This window comes from Acomys minous (genome assembly GCF_964271855.1).
Source record: "Acomys minous genome assembly, chromosome: 1".
NCBI lineage: Eukaryota > Metazoa > Chordata > Mammalia > Rodentia > Muridae > Acomys > Acomys minous.
Window position 1 is genome coordinate 120701823 of NC_140483.1, and position 26470 is coordinate 120728292.

Below are 26470 nucleotides of genomic sequence, written 5' to 3' on the forward strand. Positions count from 1 at the left end.
CCACCTGCCTCTGCCTCCCGAGTTCTGGGATTAAAGGCGTGCGCCACCACACTCGGGTCTGGAAAGCCAGCCTTTCTTGCGCCCCTCTTCTCACGTAGCACTTGCTGAAAGGTCAGAGGAGCCAGCACACTCAGTTAACACCCAAACCATGTGCCAAACATTGTATCAGATATTTCATATGTATTATCTCAGCCCTCAGAACCACCTTTTAAAGAGCCTGCAAAAAAAAAAAATCCTTATTTTATAATCAAAAAATAAAGGTGAAGAGAGGTTAAATGCAAGGTCCAAAACTAGCCCTCTAAACCATTACTTCCCAGTACTCACTTTCAATTCTATTCTGAGTTATGGGCACTATAGCTCTGCAGGGCTGGCTTTCCAGGGCTGGTGGTTTCGATCGCACTTTCGTTTGGGCAGATAAAGTCACTCAGGTGCATCAGTGTGTGCTAGAGGGACAGTCAGACAACACAAGGTGCAGCTCAGCACCTAATACGCCTTTCCTCCCACACTTGAAAGTATGAAGAAGGAGAGCTGCCACAAGTTCGAGGTTAGCCTAAGCAATGTAATGAGACCTTGTCTGAAACAATAAAACAGAAACCCAAACAAACAAAAACCAACAATGAAGACTTGGGTTTGGAAGCATAAATTCACTTATGGGTCTAGGCACCTTTATGGGTGCTTCTTATTTTAATAGACTAAAAGAAGAGAATGATCTTTGGTTCTTCACTCTGATGGGCTTGGGATTAAATTTTCAGGAGCCATTAAAGCGTTCAAGCTTTAAAAGTTTTTTCATAGCACCCTCTACATATATGGTCACCATGTTGCCTCCGCTAGATAGAAGGTTTTGGAGAGTCAAAGCTGTTTTGTTTAGTGCTGCTCTGGCAAGTGGCCCAGTGTAAGTGCTCATTTAAAATGATAAGTGAGGTGGCTGGAGAGATGACTCAGTGGTAAAGTGCTTGCCTAGGGAGTAGGAGGCCCTGGGTTCAAATCCCAGCACTAACAAGACAAAAATGATAAATGAGCTGAGTGGTGGTACACTACTCAGAGAGGCAGAGGCAGGAGGATCTCCTGAGTTTGAGGCCAGCCTGGTCTAGAGTGAGTTCCAAGGCAGCTAGGGCTAAACAGAGAAACCTTGTCCCCAAGTGCTGGGATTAAAGGCATGTACCACCATGCCTGGCTCTAAGGCTGTTCTCATGTTACTAATGGTAATCCCCCTGCCTTAGCCTCCTGAGTACTGGGACTATGAGTATGTGCCATAATACTCACATGAAGTCCACAGTTCTTGAGGGCACTTCTCCCCGGCACCCACCATGCCTCACTAATTTCTAGTGCTTCTTCCAGTACACTTTTTTTATTTTAGTTTTTTTTTGTTTTTCTTTTTTTGAGATATAGTCCAGGCTGACTTCAAATTCAGTATTCTCCTGCCTCAACCTCCCAAGTGTGGCTATTTTATTAGCATTTGTTTCACTTTTTTAAAAATTACATTTTTGCGTGGGTGTGAAAAGATTAGAGGGCAACTTGTGGGAGTCAGTTCTCTCCTTCCACTATGAGGGTCTCCAAGATCCAACATACGTCATCACACAAGCCCAAACAGTTTACTCATAATCGCCATATGGAACCAGGGTTTAAAAAGAAATAGCTGTGTGATTCCACACATGCCTGTAATCCCAGCACAGGGAGGCAGAGGCAGGCAATCTCTGTGAGCTCGGTCTACAAAGCCAGTCCAGGACAGCCAAGGCTGTTACACAGAGAAACCCTGTCTTGAAAAACCAAGCAACCAGCCGGGCGGTGGTGGCGCACGCCTTTAATCCCAGCACTCGGGAGGCAAAGGCAGGCGGATCGCTGTGAGTTCAAGGCCAGCCTGGTCTACAAAGTTAGTCCAGGACAGGCAAGGCTACACAGAGAAACCTGTCTTGAAAAACAAAAACAAAAACAAAAACAAAAAGAAAAGAAAAGAAAAACCAAGCAACCAATCAAACAAAAAGAAATAGGTGCAACTCAAAGGTAGAGCTCATGCTTAGGATGTGTAGAACCCTGAGTTCTAGCCACCCAACCAAAACACAAAACAAATAAAAAAGACAGTTGACAGAACTTACAAAGTTACAGAACTCCCACCCATGCTATCTTTTTTTAGGGTGTAGAGGTTGAGTCCTAAAGCCTTATGCATGTTAGGCACAAGCCCTACCAACGAGCCACACTCCCAGCCCAAAGCCACGAGGTCTTGAGAAGCTGTTGTGTTTATAGTCCTGGACTAATCCCTCCCTAACATCTTCCTAAGGAGATAAGTGGCAGCCCTGTTAAGTGTTCTGTTTTCATTGTTTCCTTTAGAGAGTAGAGTTCCACCTGTTTTCCCAGCACTTGGGAGGCAGGAGAAAGACTGCCATCACACTCAGTCAAGCCACCACACTTCTCTTCCAGCCTTTCTGGTCCAGTTTGACTTATTCTCGTCTTCATTTGGAACAATGGATTTAATTGGAATTTTAAGGGATTGAACCTCTTTTTGTTTGTTTGTTTTTTTGGAGACAGGGTCTCTCTCTGTAGCCTTGGCTGTGGCTGTCCTGGACTTGTTTTGGTAGACCAGGCTGGCCTCAAACTCACAGTAATCCACCTGCCTCTGCCTCCCGAATGCTGGGATTAAAGGTGTGCACCAGCACGCCCAGCTGGGATCGAACCTCTTAAATGCAATCTAGAACAACTTTACATTTTTCCTAGACACCTGGCAACAGTCCACAGTCAAAGCCCTGCTGACCCGCTCTGTTGGTACGCAGATTGGAAATGACAGAGCAGACTTTACTTTGGAATTCTCTACACTTCTACAGCGTAGCTGAACAGCTTGGTGCTTTAGGTTGGGAGAGGGTCTGCAGGGTCCTCCTTTGTGGCTTGGAAAGAAATAAGTCTTTAGCAATCTCATTGTGGCTGGCAGGAGGACAGCCACAACCTACTTTTGTGAGCAGGAGGCAGGAGCATTCCTTGTATTTGGATGCTGGCATGAATGTGTTCCAGTCCTGTGTTCCTTCAAACAGAACTTGAGGTTGAATTCCTTTTGTTCTGGGAGATAAGGGAGTGTATTGAGCGCCAGGGAAAACAGACAAGGGTACTCTGACAGATGGGGAAAAAGAGTCGACCGACCCGACGCAGCAGCGCAGCGGGCAGCCTGGAACTGGGCACTATAGCAACACTCAGAATTAGCCTATGAATTAAAGGATGGTTGCATTCAAGGGGTCTGCAAAGACAGGGAATGGCCAGGTCTTTTGTCACCCAACAGAGAAAAGATTGTGTTGCTGTTGTGTGACTGAGTTCGGCTGCATGCAGACAGCTCCGTACTGTGGAAGTGGCCTTACTCTCGAGTCTTACTTCATATAAGCACGCAAACCAGAGAGCTCCAAGCAGCAGGAACAATCCGCTAGGCACTGAAGGGTTTTGGTGATTTCTATAAGTACTATGTTTAAAACTAAGAGCCATATTCCTTTTACTCTTAGACAATGTCTGGAGTGATGAAATACCCCTTCCTTATAGGGACAGACATATGAACTTTGCACAAACCCCAACCCCTTGCTTCTTGGTACATCATGGCAAGTGGTAAGATTATAAATCAGCAAGAGTAAACAGAAAGCAACCGACACCTGAAATAAGATCTGGTTTTCCTTTTCTCTTGTGGTGCTGGGTGATGAGCCCAGGGCCTCGGACATGACTCTGCGTGGCCTGATGAAAAAACAAAATAAAAGCCTGTTCATTAGAGCTGGACGTGCCGTGACAGGTCTTTTGGGGGATTTGTTAGTTGGTGGTAATGGGGTTTGGTTGTGGTTTTGCTTTCTCTGTGTAGTCCTGGCTGGCCTTGAACTCAAAAGTTATCCGCCTGCCTCTGCCTCCCTTGGAAACCCTTTGTAAGTACAGTGTCTCATTTTCTTCTCACTACAAATAGCTGGTGAGTAGGTAGGTCTCATGTGAATATCTACATTTTGCAGGCATATAAACAAAAGAGGTCATAACCTCGGATCATATGACAACTTAGATGCAGACCCCTGGGAGGAAACAGAGCTAAATTTTCTTCACTCAGGGTTCCTCTTTTCGGAAGCTAGGGGCCATTAAGCCCCAAGGGGGGGGGGGCGCTCCTCTGCTGTGCTTTTGTCTTTCTAGGCCAGACCTCTTGGAGGCAAGATCGTGAGCTCCCAGTTAATGTTCCTAAAGCAGAGGGGGCCCTGGCTTGTTGTCTTACTAAGAGGTGGGAGGTGAGTGGGCTACAGGCATCCTGCGTACTCCGAGGAACGCCCAGAGGTAGCCGAGCAACTGGTATCTCCAACCACCCCCTCAGCAAAGAGGGGTCTGAGTGCCTTATGCCCACACTCTGGGCTCCTCACTTATCCACAGTGACTGTGGGGGTCGGGCTCTTTCCTCAACTTTCCCCTTCCTCCCCTCGCTCCCGCTGGCGGCTCCCATCTCGGCCAGTCCCCGGCCCCCGTTTTCTCTCCTCCTCCCGCTAGCCCGGAGAGCGCTCGGGCTCCCGCTTTGTTGCCCGGGCTTGTTTCTGCCCCGGGCGCGCCGCGGGCCAGGTGCCAGGTCACGTGCGTTAGTGACAACCTCTCGCAGGGCGGCCCCCTGGAGTCCCCGCGCAGCCGATTGGTCGACCTGGGGCTGGCGCGGCTCGGGGCGGGGCCGGGAAGCCGATCAGCTGTTCCCAGAGCTGCACAACAACAAAAGGACCCGGACGGGCAGGCGGCCGCCAGGGCAGCGACCGCAGCGCAGGAGCCGGGCCGCCGCAGCTACCTCAGCGCCCGCCGCTCCGCTCGGCTCACGTAAGTGCGGGCGACAGGGCGGCGACTGGGTGCCTGCTCCCCACCTTCCCTGACGGGCCCTCTCCCTTCCCCGGCGCACCCGACGACACCGAGAGCCTGCGGGTGACGGGAAACCCGCTCCGTTACCCCAGACCCGCCCCGGCCCCTCCTGACCTCGCTCAGCACCGAGCCTGCACCTGTGGGAAGAGCATTTCCGGCCGCTTCGGTGCGGATCAGTTTGAGCACGGGCCCTTGGGGTGCGCCAGAGACTGCTGTGGCTTCCAAATACTTCATCCCAGACCGGCGCGACTGCCCTGTGAGGCCCCAACTTTGCTTATTTAAACGAAGGAAACTTGGAGGCACAGTGAAATTAAGTAATTTTAAGGCCACAGAGCTAATTAAAAGGAAGCGGTGCTTACTGTTTGCAGAGAGATTTCACGTGCAGTGCCTTCATTTTGTTTCTACTTTCGTGACAGGTTTACTCCGAGTAAAAGTTCAGAGTGGAATAAGTGGGAACAACCCCTTTCCACCTGTAACCCTTAAAGACTGTGGCGTTCCTGGCCGAAAGAGCCCTTTAGAATGCTTAGTAGTTTTGAGAGAGGAGAGTGTGACTCTTTGGTCCTTGAACCGACATCATTACAAATGCCCCAAAATCTTGAAATCCCATGCTTGGTGGTTGTAACACTTTCCATTGTAGTATTTTTTTTATTGGCAGGTAGGAAAACACCAGGCGGCCTTTGCAGCCTCAGCCACTAAAATTCAAAACTGCAATTTTTAAAGTCTTTGCTGGAAACCGTGGCCTACTAACTTACTTGACCCATGCCTCTTTTGTTTTCTCATCTTGTCTTATTCTTGCCTGCTCTCCGCTGTATTTCTCTTGGGAATGGCTCTGCTTTCAAAAGTCAAGGTTAACAAGCAGTGGATTACCAACCTAAGTGCTCTCTGTTCGCTATCTTTAGACTTAAGAACAGGAGGTGGTGAGCCCACAGGGGAATAATCTTGTAAATTAGCTAAATAGAGTAGAGGTGGAACGAGCCAAATCAACTTTCTTGGCCTGGTTTGCTCTCCCACCCCCCACCCCCAGTTCAAATTTGACTTTTAAACTACTTGAATCAAAGCCAAGGTTTGGTGGCTCACACCTGTAATTCCAATACTGGGAAGGTGGAGGTGGGAGAATCAGGAGTTCAAGGCCAGCAGTTTTGTCTCTCACCAAAAGAACAAACACTTGTATTAGCATCTTTGTTTTTCTGAATCGGTAGGTTCTCTTCTTCCACCATGCAGATTCTGGGGATCAGACTCAGGGCATCAGGCTTGCCAGCAAACATTGAGACTTGTTGCTTCATCCCTGAGAGTAGTTTTTAGGTTGCTTTTCAGTGGTATGTTTAGCCAGCTGGTATTTCAAAACTGTTGAGGAGCCACAACTGCACTCGTCAAAGTTGTGGGTGCCTTTGTTGTTAATTTTAAAATGTTTTTGGAGCCCCCTGCTGGCAGCCCAAACCACTGAGAAGTGCTGGTCCCTCACGGTTTTAGAACCAGGCTGCAGGCTTCCTGCCCTGCTGCTCCCGCCAGATAGCAGACGTCTTGCTTTTGAGCAAGTTATCTTCATTCCTGGGACTCAGTTTCCTCATCACAGAGCAGAGAAAAAGATCTCTCAACTGTCTGTCACATACCATAAGCATTCTGCAAGTTGAAATTCTAGATAACTAGTCAGTGTGTGTGTGTACCCGTGTATATTCTTATATGCCCTTTACAGAAACAAGCAACAAATCTCAGTCCCACACATGGTAGCAGAAGGACCAGGTTTCTAAAATCAGCAATTGAGTCTACACCACACCCTCTTTTCCTGGGTATGTATCTCAAAACTGAGAACCGTCTCAGGTGGTGGTAACACAGACTCTGAGGCAGGGGCAGGCAGATCTCTCAGGAGTTTGAGGCCAGCTGGTGTACAGAGCGAGTTCCAATGACAACCAGGGCCACACAGAGAAACCTGTCTTAAAAGACTAAAACAAAACAAAAACGTGCCTATAAGAAACAAACAACCCCCCCCCCCCCAAAAAAACTAAAGGAAAATGGGCCAGACACAACAATTGAATAAGACAGTGGAATAGAGGAGCCCACCCGTCTCAGCTTCTATGATGTAGTTTTGTTCATCTTACTTCTTAAAAAATGTACTTTTTGTAATGATGGGTGGAGGTACCTTAAAACAAGCAAGCAGTAATGGGTAAGTCTGCATTGCTTAACACTCGGGCCCAGATAATTTGTTTCCTTTTCCTGCCCAGAGGCTTCCAAGTCCCTCAGAGTAGCAGGCTGTCTCCTACAGCATTTCTTGCCTCTTTGCTAAATTCCAAAGCTATATTTGTCTCCTCTTGGGGATTCATGTTATCTCTGGAACTTTCATTATAGTTTTACTACTGCCCTAGAGTTGTGAATCTAAGTCAGTGACCACATGGGGAAACTCTGAAGCCCTGCTTTGCTATTTGTCTGCACATAGCACCTGCTCCCCTCTGCGGCTACTGTATCTGGGTAGGTGTCAAAAGCAATAGTGACTGTTAGGAAGAACATTTTCTGGGTCTTCTGTGGGAGGTCCAGGTGTTAGCAGTTTAGGAAGATGCATTTTTAAAGATGTTTTCTTTTTTATCACACAAGTATACAGAGACTAGCCAGATGAGGGACATGCAGGTAGGTGCTTGCAGAGGCCAGAAGTGGGCATGGGATCCTCTGGAGCTGCAGTTAGAAGAGCTGGGAGCACCTGTGGGTGATGGGAACCAAACGCTACTCCTTTTGTGGGCCAGCAAACACTGCCTACTTCTCTTCGGCCCTTAGGAACTTTTTTTTTTTGGATTGCGAGACAGGGTTTCTCTGTGTAGCCTTGGCTGTCCTGGACTCTCTTTGTAGACCAGGCTGGCCTTGAACTCACAGCGATCCGCCTGCCTCTGCCTCCCGAGTGCTGGGATTAAAGGCGTGCGCCACCACGCCCGGCCTAGGAACTTTTTTTTAAAAAGCACAATAGCACTGTCCTATGTGGGTGCTAAAATTTTCTAGTGCCTATGTTAACTATCAAAAACATCATTATACTAACATGTAATAGATGTATGACAATTGATTAATGATATACTTAATGCTTTTAGAATCAATTCTTTCCAATACATTCTAGTATATACCTTATACAGGTGGCATAATCAGATGCAAAGTTCTCACTCCAAATACTTGAGCCATTTTTAGTTCTTTTCCTTTTAGACTGGTTTATTGAATATACAAGGGAGCAGTTGGCTGAACAAAAGCTTGAGTATTCCCTACCTGGCTCTGTATTTGATTGAAAAAGTTTATTGTTCAGACAGGAGGCTCACACTCCAGATAACTGAAAGTTTCCTCAGTTTGACTCATTTTAAAATTCAGGGGTGGGTATGGTATATATACCTTTAATCTCAGGACTGGAGAGATGGAGATAGTTAGGTCTTCTATGAGTTTGGGGCCAGCTTGGTTTACATCAAAAGTTCCAGGCTAGCCAGGTCTACATAGATAATTTAAAGAAATAAAATTGAGGGACTGGCAGGACAGTTAAGTGAGTCTACAGACATACATATATTTTAAAGCCTTGCACAGTGGTGCACATCTGTAATCCCAGCACTCGGGGAGGCAGAGGCAGGTGGATCTCTGGGAGTTTGAGGCCAACCTAGTCTACAGAGTCCCAGACAGCCAAGGCTACACAGAGAGGGGAGGAAAAAAAAAACTTAGCCAGGTAGTGATGGTACACACCATTAAACTCAGCACTTGGGAGGCAGAGGCAAAGGCAGGTGGACCTCTGAGTTCTAGATCAGCCTGTTTTACAGAGTGAGTTCATTCCAGGATAGCCAGGGCTACTCAGAGAAACCTTGTCTCAAACAAAACAAAACAAAACAAAACTCAACAACCCCCCTAAAACAAACAACCCCTCCCCCCTGCCTTAACCCAACATCACAGTTTTAAAAGTTAAAATTCAAGCAGGGTGTGGTGGCACATGCCCTTAATTCTAGCACTCAGGAGGCAGAAGCAGATGGATCTCTGTAAGTTCAAAGCCAACGTAGTCTAAAAACTGAGTTCCAGGACAGCAAAGGTTGTTACAGAGAAACCCTGTCTCATTCTCCCTCTCCCCAAGTGTCTTGGTCACAGTAGTCAAATACATGGGATGGAGCTAGGCACGGTGTCGCACGCCTGTGATTTTAGCACTGGGAAGACAGAGGCAGGTGGATCACTGTGCTTGCGAGGCCATACTGGTTTACAAGGCAAGTCCAGAACAGCTAAGGCTACACAGAGAAACCCTGTCTCAAAAGATAATAAAACTACACATGGAATGGCTTATCTGATGAATTTGGTGGCCGTCTGCACAGAATCTGGTGCAGCGTGTGAATCTCTAGCACCTGGTTATTCCTGGCAACACCTACAGAAGGTAGGGCCAGAGAGCATCACATAGACTTCCCTCACATCAGGACTGTAAATTGTGGCCCCTACTTGAGGTAATCCTGTTTCTGTTTTTCTCACAGTGAGACAAGGCTCAACCACAGCCACCCATTATAATGCTAGAGCGTCCCCTGCTAGTTCCTAGGAAAGCACTCCCAAACTTCTTTGTGGGATTCAAGACCTCCAGATGTGTCATGTAAATGCCAGCAGTGACACTATGCCTGAAGGGGAGTTCTTTCCTTCCCACTGCTGGTCCTTGCAGAGAAACAGGTCACCTGGAAATGGCCTCGAACCTGTTCAAGAAACCAAGTGGTGTGTCTCATGGCTGTCCTGTCTGTGGCAGGGTCCAGACATTACAGGCATAGCCAGTCTCTCTGGTTTTGGCTGTAGCCAAAGGGGGCAGTTTACAGCTGCTCCATTACCCTTGAGCCAGCCACATTTTGTGGCTTGTAGTCACTGATATGGCCTGAGTCCTAGTGCCTTGTCCCAAGACAGTATCACAGGTAGAGGACAAGGCTGTCACTCAGGAGGACTGAAGAATTCCCCTGTGGCATTCTCGCCACTCCATAGCAGCTCTAGTTAATTAGGGCATACAAGACCCTTAAAGAGTCCTGACAATGGTGATGGCTTCTTAGCCCATTCAGCACAGTTGTACTTGGGCTGATAACCTAAGAGAAATTGGGGAAGTTTGAAAATGTATCTTTGCTCCCTCTCTTACATGCTCAAAACCCTTCATGTACACACAACCTCATAATGACTCATCCTTTGAGCCCAGCACACTGCAAAGTCCACTTTTTCTATAATTTCTGTTAGCCTGCAGCCCTCATGATCTTACCATGCTGTTTCCAGGTTTCAGGAAAACTGGTTATGCAGTGACATTTATTGTTTACCTGCTTTTAATAATTAATGGCTGAGGAGGATGCATTAAAACCCGAGTATATTAATGTCATTTGTTTGAGATGTTTTACCCTTGTATGCAAATAGTTGTTGCAACCTATTCTATACACAGAGAACAGAACCAGGTGTTTTAGCAGCACAGCTTAACTATTAAGAAGTTTTTTAAAAAGTGAGCTCAGCACTTTATATAATCTTACAGAAAGATCACTGAATTCCAAACCAACCAGGACTACAGAGTGAGACTATGTTAAAAAAAAGGGGGGGGGGGGAGGGAAGCCTATTTGTCATTCCCTTGTGTTGATAGCTCCTAAATTTACACTCCTGGCTGAAACCACACCTGTCCCCTAAGTGGTCCCATTCTTCCTGACATCACCTCCCCCCCTTTATTTCTATTGAGACAGGGTTTCTCTGTGTAGCCTTGGTTGTCCTGGACTCACTCTGTAGACCAGACTGTCCTTAAACTCCTGAGATCTGCCCACCTCTGCCTCAGAGCACTGAGATAAAAGCTATGTGCCACCATGGCCAGGTTTACCTTTTTGAAACAGGATTTCACTTAGTACCCAAAGCTAGCCAAGAAATCTTGAGCTTCTTGTCACAGTGTTGTCAGGCATGGAGGTTACAGGTATGTGCCCCCGTGCCTGGGCTTCTCAACCTCTTCCCTGTAAGGTCCTGTAGGGTCTGGTCCTGCTTGGCCCCCAGACTGTTCCTGTGACCCGGTTGGATCTTGAGTTCTCACTCCTATGCAGGCTTTCATGGTCTGCCCCTTCCCCACTCCACATCTTCTCAGTTATCCAAGACCACTTCCCGGAAAGCTGCACCAGCGAGGTCTGAGGACCATCTAGTATTCTTTCTGCTACATCCAAACTGCAGTTTCGTTTCCTGTGTGGTTCTCGGTCACTGCTGCCTCCCCTGTGCCTAGAACTATACCTTATACATAGGAGGTACTCACTATTTGTAGAAGAACAGTTGATCGTCCAGAGGCCCTTGCTAAGCGTACCGCCTGTATAATCTCACTGAGGAAGAGTAGATCAGGGAGAATGGTTTTGGCCTAAAGTAGAATGAGAGCAATTAAGAACAGTAGGTAGATGTAGGCTATCTGTATAGCTGAGTCCATACAACCTGCTGGTGGTTTAGAAAAGGGACTGAGTGGTATCAGAGTTGGTAGGAAGCAGAAAGAAAAAAAGCTATTCTTGAGAAAATGTTCAATTTTCTATGCTATTAGGTAGCCAGGTAGAAATGGGTACTTACATCTGTACCTCTATGCTTCTACCATGTTGGTTCCAGGGGTCAAACTTAGGTAATCAGGCCTTTATGTGGTTGTTGATTTACCAGTATTATCTAATAATTGCCCCACATCAAGTGCCACTTGTTTATCAGTACAGCCTAATAATGTTTATTATTAAGCCTAATAATTATTAGAGCAGTATTTTTTAACCTGCTAGCAATCAAGACAGACACTTGTTATATTCTAAAATAGCCTTAGTTAACCTGGGGCAGGTATCTGATCCCTGTCCCAATCTCATGCCATCTGCTTCTAATAATTTCTATCAAGCTACCTCCCATCCATAATCCCAAATACTTGCTAATGCTCTTTGTCTCCATCCATGCTGACAATGTGCTTCTCTTCCATCTAACCCATGGTGGCCTTCTTTCTCCTCTCTTCTCCTCCGGACTCTCTTCTTCCTCTCAAGAGTCTCTCTGTGCCTATGTAAGATCTTTATCTCAGTGGGGTCAAGCCACCCAAGACTCCTTTTACCTTGGGCTCAGCCTAAGGCAAGGTCACATGCCTTCTATACCTTTACCCACTGAGCTATCTCACTGCCTCATCTGCCTTTTCACCCCCTTTCAGATATATTTAGTTTTTCCTGCATGTATGTCTATGTACTGTGTATATGCCTGGTGCCCTCTGAGGTCAGAAGGTGTCAGATCCCCTGGAACTGGAGTTAACAGATGGTTGTGAGCCACCATTTCGGTGCTGGGTATTGAACTGGTCATCTGCAAGCGCAACACATGATCTTAACCATATAAACTTTAAAGTGAGAGAGGGGGAAAGCAACACTTGAGTCCCATGTACACACTGACTGCTGAACACTCCACAGTGTTTCCAGTCCTAGTTCTTGCACAGTTAAGTTTCTACAGTGTAAATTTCCTCATGCCAATAATACGGATTGTTTCAAAAGCCAAACTACGCTGTTCTTGCAGATTTCAAATAATCAGGCATGCTTAAAGCCATACACAATGAATATAAAACAGCAGGACGACGCGTGGGGAGGATGAGGGCATGGCATCATGCTGGAAGACAAAGGACTAGAAGTAGAGGCCAACCCTGTCTCAAAAACCTCACAGCAAATAAAAATAACCGTCTTCTGTTTTATTTTAGGGATGAGTCTTCTTGCTCTTCACCTACGTCTTCTGAGGAAACACTGTGCACTTTAATCTCCTGTCTGTGCCATCAGGCCAACTGAAGACAGGGTTTCAAAATCTCAGCTATAAAGATAATATCCAGCCAAAGTCTCAATCCTGCCTTAACAATGTTTCAGAGACTGAATAAAATGTTCGTAGGTGAAGTCACTACTGCTTCCAGCCAAGAACCAGAATTTAGTGAGAAAGAAGATGATGAGTGGATTCTTGTTGACTTCATAGGTAAGGCAACACAACAGAGGTAGCATCAGCAAGCTATATAGCCGGGGATAACCATCAACTCCTGATCTCCTGCCTTCACTTCCCAAGACTATGGTTATAGGCACACCCCAGCATACTTGGCTCAGAAGTGGGAACTCCTGGGGCTTGTGGGTGACTCAGTAAAGTGCTTCTACACACACACACACACACACACACACACACACACACACACACACACACACACACACACCCTCTCTTATGTACCCTCACACATAAATGTATATATACATACATAGAAATGTGAATTTTCAAGACAGGGTTTTCCTGTGTAGCCTTGGCTGTCCTGGACCAGGCTGGCCTCTGCCTCCTAGAGTGCTGGGATTACAGGCATGCACCACTGCACCCAGCTAAGAGTAGTTTTTAAGGCTTAAAAGTAAAATAAGGGTATCTTTAAAGACATTCAGGAAACATTTTGTGCCAGAAAGTTGAGTTAGTGATGTCAGATAACCAGTTTTGCAATTCCTAAAGCCTGGTCCAATCAGGGGTGCTTTAATAGGAAACCCTCATATGAGCAGCAGGAACCCACAGGGCTCATATTATGTCTATTTGCTATAATAGAAAATCCTAAAGCCATTCTTCAATGCCAGTGTAATTGTACACAGAGGTCAGAGGTTGTAATTGTAATTGTTATAAGCAAATACAAGTGCCTTGGTGAGCATCTGTTAACATAGTATTGTCCTTTTTCCTGTGTTTTGAACTTGATGGATGACTCTACCACATTTGACTACTCATCTTCCCATGTGCAATGTGGATCACAATCTAGATACTTGCACTGGTTTCTCAGCAGAGGAAGAGGAGGAAGATGATGACATCAGTGAAGAGTCCCCAGCAGAACACACTTCAGTCTTCTCCTGTTTACCTGCATCTCTGGAGTGCTTGGCTGATACCAGTGATTCCTGCTTCCTCCAGTTTGAGTCCTGTCCAATGGAGGAGAGCTGGTTCATTACCCCTCCTCCATGTTTTACAGCAGGTGGATTAACCACTATCAAGGTGGAAACAAGTCCTATGGAAAACCTTCTCATTGAACATCCCAGCATGTCTGTCTATGCTTTGCACAACTCCTGTCCTGGTCTCAGTGAGGCCAGCTGTGGGAATGAAGAATATAACCCAAGTAGTCCCAGGTACGTTTCAAGAACAAGCACAAGCAGTCTGCTAACCAAAAAAATTTATTTCTAATACAAAGCTAAGGCTTTAAAAGAAACAAAAGTAATTGTGTTAGAGACTTACTTAAGTAACTTGTTTGGGGTTATAATTGCAGTATGCAGGTAGGATGGAGTTTTATTGTAGCATGGCTCAGTTTAAAAAATAACACTACTGAAGGGAAATTTAGGAAAGATTAGTATTTTTGATAAGCAAACTAGAATGTAATTCTGGTGTATGTTATAGACTAGATTATTTTAGGGTATCAATTTCACCTAAAATATGTCTCAAAAATTCATTTTCTTACACATGTTCTTAGCTAAATCACCTTAAATAGTGCTTAATCTTGAAAATCCAAGTATTTGTTCCAAGGTTTGTCCCCAGATTTCATACTAAAGTGATGTGCTATTATATGGCAGTCCAAAATGGCAGATAGACCCAGTAAGCTCAGGGAAGGGAAGCCAGCGAAGATTGATGTGTTCCAAATGAACCTTCCAGAAGAGAACATTCTCAGGAATACATCCGAGATGATTCTCACCTATGAAAACCACACTGTCCTCTCCATCTAATCTGCTCAGAGTCTTGTCTGGCTAGGCCATCATGCATGTCGGTGGGACAGGCCCTGTAATACCCCATTGACTTATTCCTTCTTTAGGTAGCGGGTTCAGGTGACTCTGGATCCTCGAGGACTGCACTGTAACCCAAAGGGCTCCTTTTGGATGGGCAGGCCTTGTTTCTGGGCAGGACCACTGTGTACAGCTTGTTTCCTATCTGTAGAGGATAAACAAAACCCAGGCAATGCTGTCCCAGTATTACAGATGCACTTTAGCAAGGCTAAATACATTTCCTCTTTCTTGAACCAAAACAAAAACCCTGTTTTTTATACAGTCACATTATGCCAGGAATAAACTAGGACTTCAAGTGGCACTTTATTGAAAGCCGTAATTTTGCTGAGCTGTTTATAATTTGTTTGGAGGGGCTGATCTAATTGTTTTATAGTCGATTTAAGCGTACTTCTTAAAAACTCTTCCCTACTGATTCTAATTGTACCTCTGAGGAATCCACACAAGAATTTAACATGACCAGGAGCTAGAAAAATGGCTCAGTTGTTAAGAGCCCTAGCTGCTCTTTCAGATGACCCAAGTTCAGTTCCCAGCATCCACATGAAAGAGCAGGGATAACACTATCTTTTGGCTTCGTGGGTACTGCAGGCATTGGTGCACAGATTTTACATGTAGGCAACACATACACGAAACAAATAAGTAAAATCTCAATTAAAAAAAAAACTTAACCTGATTAAAAAGTGGTCACTTTGAATTTGTTTACTGTCATTTGATACTTACCTTTCAATATAAAGCACATTTGTGCATGTACAATTGGCCACTTTGCCAAGTAATATATTACAGTAGACATGAATACCATTAACATCCTGGGCATGACCTAGAATGTTTTTACTATATGGGCTCACACCACTTTGAGCCCATTTTGGGCCATGCTTTCTATACTATTTTATTTGACATGATACCATTATTGTGTTTCAGCAAATTTTCACTTCATCTGGTTCCCAAATCATACTCTAATCTTCTCCATAAGAGCCTAGCCTTGGAGAGTATTTCATCAGCTTTATCCAAACCAGTGTCTATGCACTGTAGCTAGGATTTAAGTGTTTGCGACTTGATGCCACAAGTTGGTTTTGCATTCCTACACCGTAAGTATTAACATGGGGGTGTAGGGCCAACAAACACACTTTTCATAATTGAATTATCAAAGGCAAGGCATGGTGGTACATGCTTGTAATCCTAGCATTTAGGAGGGTGAGGCAGGAGGATCACTAGTGTTAAGGACAGCTTGGAATGCATAGTGAGATACAGTCAAAGGGGCTATGTGTGTATGTGTATTTTTAAATCAAGGTAGAACCAAATGTTTGCAAAACGGCACTATTTATGTAGTCAACAGTCTGTTCTTTCTGAGCAAGCAATAAACCATGTCTTTCAAATATATTACTTCCATTCTGTCTGTCCTCAGGGATATTAGTATAAACCACTTGAGTATGAAGCTAAGTGCTTATAATGGCTTTAGAGTGTATGTTTTATTGCATCGTAGCCTTTAAATATTGTTTGTGAAGGTTTATGAGTAACCATAATTTTAAGTAATATATGTCATCAATTGCCCATAATAAATCAGTCTTAATAAAGAAAAATGACCATGTCCTAGTGGTAAAATTAAAATGGCATTTTAAATCTTACTATGATTTAATAGTTCACCATTTAACATTTGTAGGGCCAGGAAAAGCTGCTTATAAGACTCACGAGCACAGAGTAAGTATGTTCACTTTGAGAATGTATGAACTGTTTTCAGGCTGAACAGGGAGAACAGGGAGGCTAGGAACTCAAATGCCCACCTTCTAAAAATCATTGAGTTTATATTAACTTTTTCTATTTGTATGGTTTTTCATTCTTTTCTTTTCCTTTCCTTCTTCCTTCATTCTTTCCCTTCAAGACAGGGTTTCTCTGTGTAGCCTTGGCTGTCCTAGACTCACTTTGTAGACCAGGGGGCCTCGAACTCACAGAGGTCCACCAGCCTCTGCCTCCGTGAGTGCTGGGATTAAAGGCACGCACTACCATGCCTGCTCTCTGTTAATTTCTTAATGGGATCTGTTTTAGTCTACTCTGAGTGCACGTGTGGATAGTTTCCTGAGATTTTTTTTAGACAAAATATGTAACTGACTTTCCTGAATAAAGTAACTGGTAAAAAACAAAAAACAGAAAACTCAGACTTGGGGTATAGCTCAGTGTATGGAATGCTTGCTTGCTTGGTGCACAAGAAAACGTAGGTTCAGTTGTCAGTGAATAAACTGTAAACCCAGCCCTTGAAGGGGTAGAGGTGGACGATCAAGATCACTGCAGGCTACACCGGGGGCTTAAAGCTGGAGCTACATACCCTATGTCATCATCACAGTTACCCTGGGCCGCCCAACGGTGCACGGGCCTGAGCCTGATAAACAGCACTGCAGAAAATTAACTTATTTTATGTGTTAATATAGTTTATCTTACTATGTTCAACCATGTTCTAAGATAGGTTGGTTTTGTTGCTTTGGTTTGTTTGTTGAGACAGGATTTCTCTGTGTAGTCTGGGCTGTGCTGGAACTAGCTCTGTAGACCACACTGGCCTCAACACTATGCATCTGCCTCTGCCTCCTGAGTGCTGGAATTAAAGATGTACATCACCATAGCCTGGCTTAATATTTAGGTCTTGAAACACTGCCAGGTAAATGCCATTCCAAAACATACTCTTCTGTGGTATAAATAAAACACCAACTGACGTGTGTAATAGGCATTGACTTCTTGCCTAGAAAATGTAAAGTTAGTGTCCTTACGTACATTTCTGAAATACAGACTCACATGTTACCTAGGACATTTTACTTGTAGCCAGAAATCTGAGAATTAAAAACAGCTAAAAAGCTGGGTGTGGTGGCTCACCCTGGTAATTCCAGCACTTGCCAAGCCAAGACAGAGGATCAGAAATTCAAGGCCAGTGTTGCCCACTTGACAAATTGGAGGCCAACCTAAGCTACAGAGATTCTGTCTCAGAAAACTAAGCAGAACTACAGATGTTCAGTAGGCATCAGTTCTGGAGAACCATATTAAATTCACTCAGAGTATCAAGCACATTTTTAATATACAACCCAGTTAGCCATCTCTGGACATAATAGCCTATGTTTCTATTGAAAGTTAACATTTCAGCTAGGAGATATGACACATATTTGTAATCCCAAAATTTGAGAGGCTGAGGCAGGAGGATAGTGAATTTGAGCGGCAGCCTGGGCTCAGTAAAGACCCTACAAAATAATCTGTTTACCAGTCATAAGATGCTAAGTCCTTACCAACCACAGACAAATAAATGTAGAAAATCAGGTTACTAAGTAATGTTTTTAGTAATGTAGTCTGCTGTTGATACACTCCACTGTGTTCTGTTTCAGAATGGAAGCACACAGTGAGGTGGGGAAGCACATTCACTGCTGTGTTGCAGCGTTTGCTGCTCAGGCAACATTTTTGGAACAACCCAAGAGCTTCCGTCCTTCCCAGTGGATAAGAGGACACGCTGAAAGACAGCCTCTGAACAGAAATGGCCTTCGTCGCCAGAACCTTGCCAGGGATTGCCACACTCGACAAATGAAGCACAGCGGCTGGGTGCTTCACCAGCCCTGCCCACGCCAGTACAGTTACTGAGAACATTGCTGGTGGTTTTCCTTGGGTTTGTGCATGTTTGTGGATGTTGTGTGTGTACAACGAAAATGCTGTCACCTTCCAGCCAACTGAAGACGAATTGCCTAGTGTATCAGTGTGTTTAGACACTATCACAACCAGATCTGTGTGCTGTGTATCACATAATGCCTTGCTCCTGACAATAACTTTTAAAAAACATTTTCAGAATATTTTTGGAAACATAACAATACAGTTACAGTGTTTGGGGTTGTCTAGTAAGGTATATATATGAGTTAGTCAGCATCTTAAGGACATTTCTTACCCCAAGTATAAGAATAGTCATCTTTTCAATTTCATGTATTTTGTATTATTTAATCTTTTGTGTAAGGAAAAATTTATTCTCAGGGTCAGCCATATACTTTATTGACCAATACTTGATAGTCTTTTTCTGTATATAAAGTACATTTTTACACACTAACATGAGCATTAACAGGTGATTTTTGCCATGGATAAATTGGAATTAATGGCTGAACTTACTTTTAAAAGAAAACTTGATATATTTCTATATGTATGGTTCTTTTTGCCGCAGATTTGTCATTGCAGTTGATTGTGGAATTCAGGTACATTCACTTTGTGAACAATACACATTAGGTAATTCTGATGTGACTCCACGAAATGGTACAGATACTATAACTGTCATGGACAAAAGCACTTGTTTCATGTGCAAAGGGAAAAATTAGACCTGTGAGATGATATTTGGAATCTGTCTGTAGGTAACCCACAGTGCAGTCAGTATTTGGAGGTATCTGTAACTGCCAGCTCAGCTAGACATGCACCAGTGCTTGCCCAGGCACCTAGTGACGTCATGCTTATGTCTGCCATAAGAAAGGGAGAGATAGTGTGCTAACTCCTCAGATATGGCCCTGTCCTCCCAGGAGAGAGCACTGGAGACACGGGACATATGGTGGTGTGTTTGTAGCACCTAAGTGAAGACTGATAGGTTGTGGTTTCTGCAAGCTTTCATTTTTTTAACTTCACAATATCTTTAACCACTTTGGCCTCTGTTTCCTCCACAGCAGGGAGTAATAATACTTACCTCCCTCCCAAAGTTGTGAGGATTATATACTGATTTGGAAGTGGGGCTGTCAGAACTGAACTTCGTGTGAACTTGCAGGCCTTTCTACTGAACCTAGTGGTGGGAGGCTATGGCAGTTTTTCTGCCACGATTTTTCTTCAGGGTTGGTGCTAATGAGGCCAGGGTTCAGGGATCCACTCATACGGGCCAGTTAACATGATGTAAAGGAAAGTCCATTTTCTTACCTCGAACCAGTCACTTCTTTTAAAAATCAATTTTGATGGATTTTGATGAGCCATCCACACTTGGAACCAACTTTCTGGAAAATTAAAACAAATTTACATCTTGAAGTACACTCTACTGAAATAACACCATTGCCTGTGCTATCAGACAGCTCACTTCCCTATCCCCTCTGCAGCCCTAATTAACATTCGCTTATGAAGTAACTCCAAGGAAAGAGCAGCATATTGTTGTGGAAGGTATCATCTCTGCAGCAGCTTAATGCAGGGAACCCTGGGGACTTTGAGGAGGAGCAGTGCTCTCTGATGAGGGTGGGCAGTTAGACGGTGAGGGGTGTTCTCACACTGGCTGTGACTATTATGTGCCAGGACGTCTCTTTAGAACAGAAATCTCGATTCCTCCTTTAAACCTTTTCCATACTGACTTCCCTTTTTATTTATTTGTTTTCTAAGTAAGGGGCCAAGTCTGTAAGTTCGTCAAATGTAAAAGTTATTTGTTACTATCTGTGTTTTTATGGCGGTGTGCATGTTTTGTGGGGTCATGTGTTGGTTACTTGAAAATAGACCAGCTATGTGTCTTCTGAATACATGTAGCCTTATTCCTGCTCCCTTACATCACATGAAGCTGTGTCTCACAGGCTGAGGCTCAGCCATCAGAATTTGTTTGGCCAGCATGAACAGATCTGTGTATTAAATTACAGTGTTTTGTTGTTTTTTTTAAAACAATTTTCCCCAAAATTTGTTTAGCCCTTAAGTATATTTACATCTCTTTCAGTTACTTTCCATTTGCCTTGTGCCTGAAAACCAGCAAGCATCAATTACTGGGATTTTTTTCTTTAGGGTTAAGACCACACCACCTATAGCAGATGGTTACACATTGTGGTTTCTGTGTGAGAATCTAAAGTTTATGTCTAAAATTGGCACATAGAAGAATTGAAAAAGGTTACACAGCCCAGTTGAAGTTTGGGCAGTTACCTTGTGTCTAATAACACAGGACAATGTTAAACCTATTTAACATTTTTGAAACATGGCCAAAATGCATTTTATGAGTTGAAGACTCATTGATTATCATCACCACCATTTTGCTGTTGCAACTACTAGTGGTTTACAGTATACTTCAGTGCATTACAAGTACAAGCAGGAAGGAAGACCCCAAGAGTTGGGGATGTAGCTTAGTGGTAGAGGACTCACCTACCATGTGTAAGGTCCTGAGTTCCATCCCAAGCACTGTTAAAAAACAGAACAAAGAAGCAAGGCTCCAGAATTTAGTAGCACTGACCATTTTTAAACTGATAACCTAGAATGTTGCTTGCAAAGTCTGACATACATGGTGTGTATCCGCTGTTTACCTGGAGTATGTTTTTTAGCTTTTATACTGGACCCCACACTCCCCCAAGTTTGTTTTATGTTAAACATTTTAGAGTGTGTATTCTGTTAGTTACTGTTCCTGAGTTACATTCTGCACTGTAGATGGCTGCTCAGCTCGCCATATTTATCTTTTATGGCAATTTATATAGTTTGGTAGGTGGGGATTTTTATTTTTATTTTATTTTATTTTTTTATTTTTTTTGCTTTTTTTGCAGAGATGCAAAAAGATTGGATCTTTAATTCCCACTGCAGGAAGTTTAAAAAAACAAAGCGTTAACTTTCTGTATATCTTTCCAATTTCCATGCAGACTGTTTTTGTTTTATTAGTTCTTTGGTTCTAGCAAGATGAGTGTTTACATAAAACTTGCAAGGGCTTGCTTGCATGCCTGCTTGTTTTTGCTTCTCAAATCTGTACAGGTTTGCAGTCTTCATTTTTGTTACAATCTGAATTGATTTGCTATTTTGCTCTGTTCTCACAGAGGCATACAGTCGTTGTATACTCTTTTAAAAAAACAATGGAGGGTATCTTCTTTATCCTCATTTCTTTTTTAATTCAAAACAAAAGTATGAAGGACTACAACTAGAAGATAGACATTTAAATAGACTAGTAGGAAAAATTTCTACCTTTTTCTGTTTTAGAGACTTAGGAGACTGCTCCTTGACTGGGAGATACTAGTATATGTTTCCATAGTTGCCTTGTGTTATCCTTTTATAAGGCCTATAGATACTATCACCTTTATATTCTTTAAAGTTAGGTAGTTTCATGCCATCAGCTTCTGATGTAATATAAATGGCAACCCTAGCTACGTAATTCTAATGTTGAAAAAATTTTCCATGAATGCTTGTGTATTTAACAAATCTACATATGACACAGTGTTGTCGTCTTTGTCATAGGCCAGTGTCTCTTGAAATACAACACCAATTCAAGTGGCTTAGGTGCAGAGACACCAGGAATTAGATGCAGAAAGGCAGGAATAGGTGCAGAGGCACCAAGAATAGTGTCTTTTCTTATTTGCAGCGGTCCCTTTTATGTAGAAGAGACATTACTATTCAGAGGAAGGCAGCTAAATGGATGCTGTTCTGTGTAGCATTGGTAGGTTTCCTTGTGATAATAGAAAAATGTTTCCAATTGTTAACTGCCCAGTTTGGCTCTGTACTTGCCTGATGTTCTGTACTGTTTTCTAGGTGGACTTGTAAAAAACAAACAGTGCTTGATGAGTTTAGGTGTGTGTGTTCCGGGGCCTCAGGTGTGTGTGTGTATTTTGTTTTCCTCCAGAAGTTTTGAACTTTAGTCAATAATTGTGTGTGTTATTTTTAAGAAGTGGCTTTATTTTTTCCTCTAGTAAAAATTGTGAACACATTTGCCTTCTGAAGGGAAGGTATGAACTATGGATACTGAAAAGTATTGTAGGTTGTACTATGTGCCTTCGTAATGTGTTTATGGGCACAATTTTTTCTCATCAACTTGAAATTTAAAAGGGACATTTTGGTTAGGTTATATACTGTACATCAATCTATGCATAAACGGCAGCTTGTTTTCTTGAGCCACTATCTAACTGTTTTTCTGGGGTTTTTTTACATAAATTTTTTATACTGATTGGGTCAGAGATGGTCAGTTTTATACAGAATGAACAGCACAGCACTTTGCCAAAAACACGTAGCATTGCTTAAACATTGTGTATTAACACCAGTTCTTTATAATGGGTTCAGTTGTGCATTTTGCACTGCCCAGAGTTACAGTTTTTTAATCTGTCAGTAAATAAAATGTCCTTTAACTTAACATGTGTTGGATTCTTTTATCTTCATGGTCATTCCTCTTGAAAGTAATAAAACATTCCTAAAACACTTTAGGCAAAAAGCTGTTTAATAAGCACTGTATACACTTCTTTTAGAGGCATGAGGTGAATATCTATAATCTCAATATTCAAGAACTGCTGAGGCAAGAGCATTGCTGCAAGTACAAGGCCAGCTTGGGCTACATAGCACAGCCCTGTCTTTTTAAAAAAGCCTTTTGTTCATACATACATACATACATACATACATACATACATACATACATACATCATATAAAGTGAAAAGTAATTTAAACAGACAGGGACTTCAAACTAGTACTTTCTCCTTTAATCAATCTATTTCTTTTTTGGGGGGAAGAATGCATGGGTGTTTAGCCTACATGTATGTCTGTATAGCATTTGCACACAGTAACTGTGAAGGCCAAAAGAGGGTGATGGACTCCTGGGACTAGAGTTACAGACAGCTGTGAACTGCCATGTAATCAAACCCAGGTTCTCTGGAAGATCAACCAGTGCAGTGTTCCTAACCACTGAGTCATCTCTTAGGCTCCAAAGTTAATTTTTTGAGACAGTGTCTGAGATAGCTCAGACTGGTTGACTTAGGGTGTTATTGCTATGAAGAGACACCATGACCAAAGCATGAAGGAAAATATTTAATTGGGACTGGCTTACAGTTTCAGAGATTGAGTCCACTGTCAGCCCGGTGGGAAGCATGACAGCCAAAGAGAGGTCTACATCTTGATCCACAGGCAGCAGGAGACTGTCTCACAATGGGCAGAGCTTGACCATAGGAGACCTCAAAGTTGGCCCCCCAGTGACACACTTCCTCCCACAAGACCAAACCTCCTAATGCATGCCACTCTCCATGGGCCAAGCATTCAAACACATGCGTCTATGGGGGCCAAACCTCCTAATGCATGCCACTCTCCATGGGCCAAGCATTCAAACACATGGGTCTATGGGAGGGAGGGGAGACCTATATAACTTCTAATCTGTTATTTTTCAAATTAAGGTAGAAATAAACTATTTGTAGACTCAATTCTTTAAAAGGGAAGAATTATTAGCCGGGCGTGGTGGCGCATGCCTTTAATCCCAGCACTCGGGAGGCAGAGACAGGTGGATCACTGTGAGTTCGAGGCCAGGCTGGTCTACAAAGTTAGTCCAGGACAGCCAAGGCTACACAGAGAAACCCTGTCTTGAAAAACAAAAACAAAAAACATGAATAAAAATTTTAATGCTGGGTGTCTTTCTCAGTGGCTCTCTATTTTGCTGAGGCAGGGTCTCAGGTGAACTTAGAGCTCTCCAATTCCTTGAGTTACACTAAACAGCACACTCCAGGGATCCCTGACCCTGCCACAATTATTTATGTGGGTGCTGGGGTTCTTTCTTAGCTCCAGTCTTCATGATTGCATAAGCAAATGATTTACTGAGCCATCTTCGTAGCCCGAAGTCTTTTTTGTTCTTGAATAGTTTTGCCAAAAAAGGATGTGTTCAGAATTAGCTCGATAAATTTTGGTCTAAAAGCTTTAGGTAAAATATAACAGCTAACTTAATTAAAATCTGTCATACTCAAAAGAATTTTAATTTTTTGAGACAGGGTTTTTCTTCTCTGTGTAGCCCTGGCTGTCCTGTACTTGCTTTGTAGACCAGGCTGTCCTCTTAACTCAGAGAAATGACTGCCTCTGCCTCCCAAGTGCTGAGATTAAAGACATGCACTGCCATGCCTGGCTAATCATATTCAAAATTTTTAAAAAGGAGGAACCCATTTTATCCGTTCAGCATTTACTATCTCTCAAAAATAAGACACTGGAGACAGCAGGAGACTCCAGAATGGGGGAACAGAAAGAGGTGTGTGTGCAGGTTGGAGTGGAGGGGAGGCATGTGGAGTAGCAGGATGGTAGCAGCGGGTACAGGGTACTGGGGACACAAGCAGAGCACACTGGTCTATGGTACCTGTCCACCAGCACCTAAAGGCAAATTACAGGATGAAAATTACCCATCAAAATTTTGGCAATCACACTCAAGAGTTAATTGTCCTAACAATACAGAACTAAAAATATTTTATTCAGTGGTCTCATATTCTAAACATGCCCCTGGGGAAGTTTACATGGATGAAAATGATTAGCAGTTAAGAGAGCTGACCATGCATTTTCTGAGATAAGCCAAGCCTCTGAAATCACAACACAGCCTGAGGGGGGTGACTGTAGGGTGTGCAGACAGACAAATACACAGTGTCATCATTTGAGGGTGTTTTTTTCTCTGAGGAGCCTGGACTGTGTCACTCAGGAAAGGACTCCCTGGTGATGTTGAATATCTTGTTAAACAGAGAAACTTACTAGGATCAGGGACTCAAAGTCATCCTTGATACATAATAAATTTGAGGCCAGCCTGGACTACAAAGGACCCTGTCTGAAAATAAAAACAAAGTATCTGAGTGTTAAGGAGTCAATATTTCATTCTGATTCATTCAATCATATTTCATTAATTCTGAAGAAAATCAGATGTTGACTCACAACAAGTCTGAAAGTATTAAAAATAAGAAATAACTTTTTTTAAGCTGGGAGTGGTGGCGCTCACTTGTGATCCCAGCACTCGGGGAGGCAGAGGCAGGTGGATCTCTGAGTTTGAGGCCAACCTGGTCTACAAAGCGAGTCCAGGTCAGACAAGGCTACATTGAAAAACCAGAAAGAACAACAAAACAAGCAAACAAAACCCTCAAAAACAAAAAGAAATAACTTTCAGAAGAAAGATTTTTGTTGTTTTACAGACAGGGACAGTTGGACAGGATCTCAATATATAACCCAGCCTAGCTTCAAACTTGTGGCTCTCTTCCTGCCTGACTCCTAGTGCTGGAGTTTACAGGTGTACACCACATCTAGCTCAAAAGAAAGCCTTACTGATCTGAAAATATTAAACAAACGTCATGGAGAATATCAGCTTACAGCCCTAGAATTGTACAGAAATGCCTAAGGGACCACTGGCCTAAAGCATCGTCCACTAACATCCTTGCACTTAAGAAAAAAACCTAACAGGAGTTAGGATGTAACTCATTTGGTAGAATGCTTGCCTAACACACACACAGACTGGGCGCACTGGATAAAATTAAGTATGATGGTATGTGCCTGTAATCCCACCCAGCACTGGGTAGGTGTAGGCACGATCAGAAGTTCAGATTCTAATTCTTAGAACAATGTGAACTGTCCTTGTACACCTTGTCATAGAACTAGATTGATAAAACATTAAATCTTATGGCATAGCATTTATTACAAAGCAAGACTTTTTATGCTTTGACTAAACTGTTTGCCTTATGGACTAGAGATACAGCTTAGTCATGAGTCAGGGTCCTTTCCTATTATGCAGGAGGCCCAGAGTGTGGTCTGCAGCACTGCCAAAAAAGAGTAAGAGTAACAAGATTGGACCATTTCTTGTAGATTTAAGTTGGGTGCTCCCCACTCCGTGTGTGTGTGTGTGTGTGTGTGTGTGTGTGTGTGTGTGTGTGTGTAAAAGTGCTTGCCATAAGCCAGTGGCACATGTCAGTAATCCTAGCACTCGGGGAGGCAGAGGCAGGTGGACCTCTCTGAGTCCAAGGCCAGCCTGGTCTATAAAGCAAGTCCAGGACAGCCAAGGCTACACAGAGAAACCCTGTCTCAAAAAACCAAAAATCAACCAACCAACCAATCCCCAAAAGAGCGCTTGTTTACCATGAAAACCTGACTATCTGGATTCAGTCTCTGGATCCCATGGTGAACAAGTGAACAGACCCCTAAACATAGCCCTCCACAAGTGTGCTATGGCACAGGTGCCCCCACAATCTCTTATATACATACCAGTAAAAATAAAAACCTTAAATTCAGAGCATGGCAGT

At 43.4% G+C, this 26470-nt stretch overlaps 1 protein-coding gene across 4 annotated transcripts; it reads left to right on the forward strand.

Annotated features, from left to right (window-relative positions):
* Positions 1-4666: 4666 nt before the first annotated feature.
* Positions 4667-22592, forward strand: TP53INP1 (tumor protein p53 inducible nuclear protein 1). Of its 4 annotated transcripts, XM_084799038.1 has the most exons (5): positions 4667-4790; positions 12484-12746; positions 13549-13906; positions 16206-16243; positions 17905-17974. In XM_084799038.1, exons 2-4 carry the CDS (start codon positions 12635-12637, stop codon positions 16225-16227), a joined length of 492 nt encoding a protein of 163 aa, XP_084655164.1. In that variant the 5' UTR covers positions 4667-4790; positions 12484-12634; the 3' UTR covers positions 16228-16243; positions 17905-17974. The 4 variants fall into 4 exon arrangements, with proteins under 4 accessions (XP_084655164.1, XP_084655161.1, XP_084655163.1 ...); XM_084799035.1 differs by lacking the exon at positions 16206-16243 and having other exon boundaries at positions 17905-22592; XM_084799037.1 differs by lacking the exon at positions 16206-16243 and having other exon boundaries at positions 13753-13906; positions 17905-22592.
* Positions 22593-26470: the final 3878 nt, after the last annotated feature.